Genomic DNA, 10,258 nt, shown 5'->3' with positions numbered 1-10,258 from the left:
TCACTCATAAAGGCATCCATACACTCAATGGGTGGGATCCACTCAAATATTTTACTCAAATGAGTCATATCTAATGTGAGAGTATGAACAACTTTATGGATGAAAAATTATGTACAACTAGAGTTATCTCAAAAATAATTAGTTGGAGAAAAACTTGCATCAAGGTCAATAAGTTAGGGACTAATTGTGAATTTATTTATTGAGATATATAATTACGATTGTGTTAAAATGTTAGATAACAGAACCCTCCATTCCTCGCATCGGCAAATCGAAAACCAAAATCCTTGATTATAACTGACGCCGATCCGCTCACCGAAAAATGAACGACGCAGATGTATCAAAGCAGATCCAGCAGATGGTGCGGTTCATCCGCCAGGAAGCCGAAGAGAAGGCCAATGAGATCTCCGTCTCCGCTGAAGAAGTAAAATTGACTCAATTGCTTCTTTTTCTGATTCGATTAGGTTTAATAATGGTATCTAATATTCGATTCATTTTTTTGGTTAGGAATTCAATATAGAGAAGTTGCAGCTAGTGGAAGCGGAGAAGAAAAAGATCAGACAAGAGTACGAGCGCAAAGATAAACAAGTTCAAGTTCGTAAAAAAATGTAATTTCAACTTTTTTCCCCTTGTTTTTAATTTTCCGCCTTGGGTAGTCAGAAGGAAAAAGGTGTATCCTTTGTCGCTGAAAGGTTTGAACTTTTGTCACTTGATTATACAAAATTTTCATTTAATCATGTCTATCATGATTTTTCTAATACGTAATTTTTTCTGATTTGTTGAAATCATTGATGCTTCTACTGAGCAGGGAGATCTAGATTACCTGTGCCCCTTGATATCCTCATGGTTCATGATTTTTAAATACAGTAAATGTATTTCCTTTTAGATTTAGCCATTCAGAAAAATAAGATTGATTGATTACTCCAATCTGATTACAAAGTTAATTATTTTGAAGCATTTGGGAGTTATATAAGTTTTAGAATGATGCTATGTGGCCCTATCGAGGTTACAACCACAGTCTTGGTGGCATTAACGTGACTTAAAATGATAGGTGGAATCAAATAAGCCATTTACTTCAATCTTTTATTCAACTTATCATCTAGCGCCACCTAGATTGGGTTGTAACCCAGTGAGGCTAAATAGCATTATTGTATGTTTTATGTCAAATTCAATTATAACATTATGCATAGATTTCGAAAAAGGTTAATGATTAAAACGCGTTACTTGAGTTTTCTTTTAATTGGTTTTTGTAGTGAATACTCCATGCAGCTCAATGCTTCTCGGATCAAGGTTCTTCAAGCTCAGGATGACTTGGTTAACTCGATGAAGGAGGCTGGGTCAAAAGAGCTTTTGAACGTGAGCCAGAATGGCAATAGCTATAAAAAACTTCTGAAAGATCTCATTGTTCAGGTTGTTGAAACCATTTTTTCTGCTGTTTTTAATTATAATTTTGATTTTCGAAAATGAACCGTGACTGCTTCTAACACATAAGTAGGTAGGTGAACATGTAATAGAAAAGAATTCAGGAGTTACAATTCTGTTTGTTTTTAACATTTTTCCTTATATAAATGATCATAGATAAACATTTGATGAAATAGTTTCCAAACGTGTAAACATGAATAAGCTTTTCTACAGAATCTCAGGAGTCATTTGTTATAAACTTGCAGAAACTCAGCTACATCCTTATGAGCAGAATTTTCTAATTGATCCAAGGTTATTATAAGTTAGTTATTTCGATAGCAAGGTTAAAGTTACTTGTTTTACTTAAACATAAGAGAAAAGTAACATATCAAACATGTTTGATAATGCATTTACTTTTTTTAAGCTTAGCTAAACATGCTTATCATGAGAAAATAGAGTGTTGCACTTGAGCAGTTGGTTCTTTTATCTTCTTTCTCAAGTGACTTCAATTTTCTGCTGGATGGAGTGTTTTCATTTAAAGCCTTGGAATAATGTCATTTTTTTTCTTTCACGACAACTCTGAGGATGATATAACTTAATTTTGCCCATCAAACCATTCACTAGTACCCAAGAACATTTCTTTGTGTTGCAGAGTTTGCTCAGACTGAAAGAGCCATCCGTCTTATTGCGCTGTCGTAAAGAAGATGTAGGTTTTGTGGAGTCTGTCTTGGACTCTGCAAAGAAGGAGTACGCAAAGAAGGCAACAGTTCATCCTCCTGAGATCATAGTTGATAGTGTCTACCTTCCACCTGCTCCATCCCATGCTAATGAACATGATCTTTTCTGGTAATTGTTACTGCTCATAGTGTGTTACTTCCATCTAAAGAAATTTGAGAAAAAATTCTGAACTACAAGGTCTAATCCAATGCGTGTGGATTTACCCTGCAGTCTTTGCTCTTCTCTGCTTATGGTCTATAAAACAATTCATTGTTTATTAAAATGATGCCTGAAGGCATGTTTTCCTTCTATTTTCAGTTCCGGAGGTGTAGTGTTGGCTTCTCGAGATGGGAAAATTGTTTTTGAAAACACTCTTGATGCTAGGTTGGATGTTGTGTTCCGTAAGAAACTTCCAGAGGTACTGTTGTCCTAAATACTGTCTACCCAATTTCTTTCTTTCTTTGCAGCTTCTTGGCCTTAGCTTTGATGTTGTCTTCTAGTTGTATAAGTATCATTAATTGAATTATGAGGTCCCCTAGGTGATCAGCTAGTTTTTACTCACTTTTTATATTTATTACTCTTTTACCTTTTCTGTTGACATAAATTCCTGATATCAAGAATTTTGCTTTTGCCCATACAAAATGTGACACACACATTCTTCTTGATAAGTAAAAGTGTTTGTGACATTCTAATTGCAACATTTTCTCTTCCATCAAGTTAAATTGAGTAGGTATATTTCATCACAAAATAAGAACAAAAAATAGTGTGTTGTGGGATTAGCAACAATATAAATCAGGTTCCCCAAGCACCACACTGTCTCATCCAAGACCATATTTGAAAAGTCAAATTTGATCTCGTTTATGAATGAGTTTAGCAATATTGAAGCTCAACTAAATCACGCCACTTTTAGAATCTCCCAAATGAACCTTAAGTGTTTTCAGAATACCTTATCTTGATTGGGGCAGTTCCCTTTTGACTTCGTTGGACATTTTGTCTTCATGATGAAAGAAGCATTAGAATTCACAGCATAATAAACTTTTGGCTTCACTCTTGTGGTCAAGGGAGCATGACATATAGCTGGAAACTAATGCTTGTATCAACATTTTGTCAGTGTAGATGTTTTCTTCTTTCCTTTTAGCACGCCACTTAGAGGACTGAAGATCTATAGATTCTAATAAGGCATCTTTTTTGGTTCCAATAATCAATTAACGACTACTACTTTTATTTATTTATTATATTATTTTGTTCTTTCAATCCGAAAGTAGAGAACTTCATGGTTCTGATAACCACCGTGGAAAAATGACTACTACTTGATTGAAATATCTGAAAATAGAATATTATTGAACATAATTATCTCCTTTTTCTATGGGTTTAGAAGCTAATTATATAACGTTGACAACAAATTGCTGAAAAAGTGAAATATAGTTGTCACAGCATCTATTAAATAGACCACCTGTATTTTGCTCCTTGTTGACGTTCATGACCGTGCCATGGCTGTTACTGCATGAACCTTTTCTCTGGGTTTCCGACTTATCATCAACAATAATAGTTGCCTTGACAAAATTTGTATATAATTGCAGATCCGCAAGCTGCTTTTTGGTCAGGTTGCTGCCTAATCGGTCGAAAGCATTTTGGATACAAGCTTTAATGGTTCTAAAATGAGTCAGTCCGTAGTAATTATCTTCTAATCTCGCTTGTCCTGTAATTTTACTTCTTTGTTGCTTGCATAAGCTTGCTCTTAAACCGATTTGTGTGTTTTACTGGGCAGATTGAGAGCCTGTTCAGTTGAAGCATAATTTATTCGTATTAGCTTCATTCTGCTTTTAACTTTTTATTATAAATTTGTAAAATAAGTCTAAGACAATGTGTTTGTTGCATTGAGGTAATAAATGAGATCGAATTAAAATGGTTGTAAATTGAAATTTACCTTTTTGGAAAGAAAGTTAAGGCTTTCTTTCTTTTTGTTACCGAAAAGTTGCTTTGGAAATGTGTGCTATAATAACTCAAAAAGTATGTTTGATTTAGGATCCGTTTGATAACATTAAATTTCATTGAAAATGTCACATTTGAAGAATTCGTTTTTACTTTGATTGTTTGATAGAAAGTGGAAATGGAGTTCGAATTTCAAAGTATAAACAGTAAATCATGTTTCTAGTCAATTGAGTGGAAATCGAATTCATATAGTTTTGGCGTTTATTCTTTTCCAACTTATATGGAATTGGTTTGCCTTTTCCATCTTTGCAATCAGACAGACCCTTACTTTTAAGTACAATCAAACATCTCTATTAACTCTCTCCTCTAGTTTACTGCTTCCCACTAGGTGTTGTGTGCGTATAGTCAATAGTTCGGGTATTTTGAGTTTAAAAGCTCCATCTTTTGCAATTTTCTTTTTAATTCACTGGTGGAGTAAAATTGTTAATTTATTTGCATTGTATGATCAATTTATCGTAAAACAAGATGAATTATTTTGAAGTGAGGGATTTATTTTTGTTATTTTTGCTTCATAAACACAAGTGGGTTTACATGTATGTACCTTCTAGAGCGTGAGCATTGAATGTGAAGCTCTAGTGATATTCATATTTAAAGCAATAATAAGGCACCGATTGGTTTAGATAAAATCATATTTGCATTAGATTTTGAGGGGAAAAAATGATACAATATGAATTAGAAATAATTATTGACTTTGATTAATATTTTAATTTAATTTTTTAGCTTAAAGAGGAGTTAAGAGTGTTTAAAGCTGTGAAGATCTTTTTTAAAGAATTAAAAAGTTTGTCATTAAGTGCTTCAAAATGTTGTCCCTTGGCATGGCCAAGGACCAATGTACAATATAAAGTATGCAAATTGCAATAGAGAATTAAATTGCTCTTACAAATGACAATAATTTTTGGGCATTTTAAAACTGATTATTAAAATATTTTGATTGCAAATATTGAATTTACATGGAAAGAAGGCAATTGAGTTATATTTAGAAATTATTTGAATAGAAATTGTCAATTAAGTGTCTTTGATCGATATTTTATTTTCAATCTAGAAAATATTATACTTCTCCACTTTTTATTGATAGGTATATAGGAGATAAAGATAAAGGCTCCGTTTGGTACACATTAATATAAAAATGAGAATAAAAAAATAATCATTACGGGTCTCACATAAGAGATATAAAGTTAAATATGATGTTTTGATGTGATGAATAACTGTCATATTTTTCATTTTAGTAGGAAAATAATGGAAAACAAACGAGGGTAAAATGAATTATTAGGAAAATAAAAATTTGCTCCTCAAAAAAAAAAAATTTCTTATTTTTAAGGAAAATATGATCATATGATCAATATTTTTCAAGAAAAAATCCATCGAACAGTACAAAAATAAAAACTTGGATAAAAAAAATGATATTTTTCATGAAAAATAGTGATAATCAAATACAATCATCTTCTGATTGTCCCCAAAGTTTGATGAAATATTTTTCTCCACGCTTTACCTTTGGGCCGCCACCCCACCCACCCACCTTAACTGCCACCAACGAAGATCCCAATGAGCCACCTAATAATAATCGTGCCCGAATGGGACAACCAATCGGTGGTAGTTGGAGTCACTGCCCTTTCACTACCTCGATGAGTCCGTCATCCATAATATAATTAACTTGCTTTTCCAAATGACTAAATTACCCTTTCCATACTCGAAACACCTAAAATAATTCAAAACTCTACAAAATTAAAATTTGTCGTGAATGTACCTTCAATCTTTTAGTCAATGTTTTGGTTTAGATAAAAATTAAATTATTAGAAAGATTTTGATAAAAATTGGTTAAATGTATAATTGAAATATTGTTAATTTCATAAAAAAAATTGTGATTAAATTAAGTATCTGTTCTGAATTAAATTTTAATGCACTCTTTTAGTGGAATCAAATATGAGTTTAATATTATAACAAACTGATAGTTATTTCTATTTTGACGGATTTTAATGAAGTAATTGTGTGTCCAACCTATTTATCATCCTCGTATTCAAGGTGGGAGGTTGAGATGTGAAATGTAACTACGTTTTTTCTCGACTCACATTACTATCTTTTGCATAAAATAATTTTCAGTATAGCACAAAGAAAACTCATTATTATATATATACAAACCCAAACCCATCAAATTCAAAAAATAAGAAGGATTTTTTCGTCATTTTCCGTTCCACGTGATCATTTCCCAGCTCTTATTATAATTTATAAATATTGTTCACTCTTCTCTCTCTCGCAATCATTCTGCCTCCATTTTCACCGGAATTTTCACTTCTCCTCCACCAACCATCAATGGAATCCGCCGCGCTGTCGCAAATTGGGCTAACTGGCCTGGCCGTCATGGGCCAAAACCTAGCTCTGAACATCGGCGAGAAGGGTTTCCCTATCTCCGTCTACAACAGGACAACCTCCAAAGTCGACGAGACCCTAGATCGGGCCCACCGTGAAGGTAATCTCCCTCTCATCGGCCAGTACAACCCAAGAGATTTTGTGCTTTCTATACAAAAACCCAGGTCGGTAATAATCCTAGTTAAAGCCGGCGCACCTGTTGACCAAACCATTGCGGCTCTGGCAGCACATATGGAGCCTGGGGATACGATTATTGATGGAGGGAATGAGTGGTATGAAAACACTGAGAGGCGTATATCAGAGGCGTCGAATAAAGGGCTTCTTTATCTGGGCATGGGGGTTTCGGGAGGTGAGGATGGGGCACGTAATGGGCCTTCATTGATGCCTGGAGGGTCGCATGAGGCTTATTTGAATATTCATAATATATTGGAGAAGGTCGCGGCACAGGTAGATGATGGGCCTTGTGTTACTTATATTGGAGAGGGGGGGTCAGGAAATTTTGTGAAAATGGTGCATAATGGGATTGAGTATGGTGATATGCAGTTGATTTCGGAGGCATATGATGTTTTGAAGAATGTTGGAGGGTTGGGGAATGATGAATTGGCAGGAATTTTTGAGGAATGGAATAAGGGGGAATTGGAGAGTTTTTTGATTGAGATTACTTCGGATATTTTCAGAGTGAAGGATGAGGAGACCGGGAATGGGGGATTGGTGGATAAGATTTTGGACAAAACCGGGATGAAAGGCACTGGGAAATGGACGGTTCAGCAGGCTGCTGAACTGTCAATTGCTGCGCCAACGATTGCAGCTTCATTAGATAGTAGGTATATGAGTGGGTTGAAGGAGGAGAGAGAGGCGGCCTCAGAGATTTTTAAGAAAGAAGGGTTGAAGGAGGATATTAATAATGTAGGCGTGGTGGATAAGAAGAGGTTGATTGATGATGTAAGGCAGGCATTGTACGCATCAAAGATTTGTAGTTACGCACAAGGGATGAACTTGTTGAGGGCAAAGAGTGTGGAAAAAGGGTGGAATTTGAATTTGGGGGAGCTGGCGAGGATTTGGAAAGGTGGGTGCATTATTAGGGCGGTGTTCTTGGATAGGATTAAGCAGGCCTATCAGAGGAACCAGGGACTAGCTAATTTATTGGTGGACCCGGAATTTGCTCGGGAGATGGTTCAAAGGCAAGCAGCATGGAGAAGAGTTGTAGGGCTGGCAATTCAAAAGGGAATAAGCGTGCCTGGGATGTCTGCAAGTTTGCAGTATTTTGATACCTATAGACGCGGGAGGCTTCCTGCAAATCTTGTTCAGGCTCAGAGGGACTACTTTGGGGCACATACTTATGAGAGGATTGATCGGCCGGGATCATTCCATACTGAGTGGTCAAAACTTGCCCAGAAGGCCAGAGTTTAATGCATGTATTGACAATTGAGGTTTGATTACTGCAATTGTTCTATATTGGGTGCTACTGAGGCATTTGTTTGAATTTGAGTTGTATCTTTTGACTAGGATTTCCTGCTAAGACATATCGATAGATTTTATTGCCCTTGCATTGTGATTTTTGCAGCTAATAAGTGAAGCATGCCTTTCCGATGGGAATTTCAATCATTGACTTATTCAAAGTCGAAATGTTGAAATCATTTTTGCAGTTTTGTTGAGTGCTGTAATGCTTTAATTTGCTTGTCTACCTATGACATACTCCCTCGTTTTTGTTTAGGTACTAAGATCACACCATTTATAGGCATTGTACTTATATGTACAAATAAGATTGATAATATTGGTGCAGAAAAAAAAAAAGAAAGAAAAAAGAAAAAAGGGACTGATTTTATGCAGTGCATCCGGCTGAGTAACATCGATAAAATGGCATAGAGGTTGATCGTTGATATAACTGATGCGTAGTAAACATTAAGACCTCTATACTATGATATGAACCAACTTTGCTTAAGAGTGTGTATTTTCTTAAAACGTTATTCCTTAGTTTTATTTATGCATTTTCCATGACATCTCCTTTTGTCGACTTTACCATTTTTAGCCCAGAGGTCCTTTTCATTCTGTGTAGTCTCTACTTCATTGTTTGGTAGTAAGCACCATTGCTTTAGCATCTTGTGCAATGACTCTAGTACTTCATATTGGTCGTTTGAGAATAGGATACCCTTCTTAATGGATGATTGTTTACCTCCCAAGTTAATGGATGAAACCCAGGAAATAATATATGTTGTATAGGTTAAAGACAATTCTTTAGCCCCCAACCCCAATCCGCATGGCCACACCCATGCGAAAAGGAGTAGAGAGCTCTTACTCCTGGTAGTACAGCAATAGAAGAAACAGAAGCAATTATGTGGTGGTTCTGCCCCCAGATTTGGGTCGGGTATGGAGCGACCAACAGGTCCAAAATGGACCTGTTATGGCTACAGGGGCTACATAATTGGGCAGTTGCCCCTTTTAGTGGAAACTACAACTTCCAACTTAAAAATGTGGTTTAATACTTATTTATTCAAAAATCAGATCATAGTTTAGCTTTTTAATAATAATAATAATATTATTATTATTAACCATACATGGATCTCTCTCCTACCCCTGCCCCAAGACCCACCCACTCCGTCAATTGCATCTATCTCCGTCGTGAATTCTCACTCTCTCTACAAGATACTTTTTCTATAATACGAGCTCTCTCTCTCTCTCTGCAAATACAAAATTTTTGACCAAATTTGAGGTCAGTGACTTATTTGGGCCTTTTGAGTTCATTGGTAGTGGTCCCGTCGTCAAAATCTGAAAATCTGACTAGAGGGGGTCGAATTCAGTGCGTTAGGATGCGTGCCTCGAGAAGACCAATGCGAATCTACTAGCTTCTGGTCCAAATCTATTGTTTTGTTGTTGAGTTTGTGAATTAGATGTTTGTGTTTCTTCGTTGGTTTTGGCAACCGATCTGGTGGTTTTTGGGCAGTGAAGAGTGGCAGCTCTATGAGGGGCCAAAATCACCCCGGAAGTTGACCTTATTTGTGGTGGTGTTGGTGGGAGGTTGCGGTGTACAAATCTGTGTGGGTGATGGTATTGTGGTGGTGGTGCTGTGGATGTACAAATTTGGGCGGTTGTAGTGCGGTGAATGTATAGATTTGCATGGTGGTGGTGCGGTGGAGGTACTAATCTATGTTGTGATGGTGGTGAGGTGCCAATGACTTTTCGGGTGATGCTGAGGTGGATGAGTGGGCTGAAAAGCGATTACGACCAATTATTAAATATTTGTGACCATTAAATAATGTGAGCTAAAAATGTGTGATTGGAGATTATATTTGTAATTATGACATACAATTTGTTTCTTTCTGACCAATATATAAGTCGTGATCAATTAATTTGATAATTTGTTACCAATAAATAAGTTGCGACATATAAAAATGTGCGATTTGTTACTAAACTTGTACTTGTGGCCCACATTGTGTGTTTGTGACTATTATGTTCCGTGATTGTGATTAGTACCTATAATGCGAATCCCATAGTAACGTTGACTACGAAACTCACAACAAGATTGACGAACCCAAGAAAGTCAAAGTAATCCAAGAGTTTATGATTAATCCTAAAAAAAAGTCGAACAAAAAAATCCAACAAGAACGATGCTTAAAAGATCCCTTGATCACGTAATTCAAGAATTAAATCCGGTTGTTTGAACGCTATAAGTTAACACTTGATAAGTTCGAAGTTGTTCAATGAAGAACGATGAAGAGAAGACAATACGCCTTACTTTAATTCAATATCAAATATGTCAAAAGTCTCTTACAATTGAATAAAAACTCCT

At 35.8% G+C, this 10,258-nt stretch overlaps 2 protein-coding genes across 2 annotated transcripts; both read left to right on the top strand.

Annotated features, from left to right (window-relative positions):
• Window positions 1-218: 218 nt before the first annotated feature.
• LOC111407605 (V-type proton ATPase subunit E-like) lies at window positions 219-4,031 on the top strand. The gene is made up of 6 exons (XM_023037207.1): window positions 219-421; window positions 505-605; window positions 1,251-1,407; window positions 2,051-2,244; window positions 2,434-2,533; window positions 3,696-4,031. Exons 1-6 carry the CDS (start codon window positions 320-322, stop codon window positions 3,729-3,731), a joined length of 690 nt encoding a protein of 229 aa, XP_022892975.1. The 5' UTR covers window positions 219-319; the 3' UTR covers window positions 3,732-4,031.
• Window positions 4,032-6,340: 2,309 nt separating this feature from the next.
• Window positions 6,341-8,120, top strand: LOC111407604 (6-phosphogluconate dehydrogenase, decarboxylating 2, chloroplastic-like). Its single transcript, XM_023037206.1, has one exon. It carries the CDS (start codon window positions 6,415-6,417, stop codon window positions 7,879-7,881), a length of 1,467 nt encoding a protein of 488 aa, XP_022892974.1. The 5' UTR covers window positions 6,341-6,414; the 3' UTR covers window positions 7,882-8,120.
• Window positions 8,121-10,258: the final 2,138 nt, after the last annotated feature.

Source organism: Olea europaea, chromosome 13, assembly GCF_002742605.1.
Source record: "Olea europaea var. sylvestris chromosome 13, O_europaea_v1, whole genome shotgun sequence".
Taxonomy (NCBI): domain Eukaryota; kingdom Viridiplantae; phylum Streptophyta; class Magnoliopsida; order Lamiales; family Oleaceae; genus Olea; species Olea europaea.
Note: the sequence above shows the minus strand (reverse complement) of the source record. Positions and strands in the feature narration are given on the sequence as shown.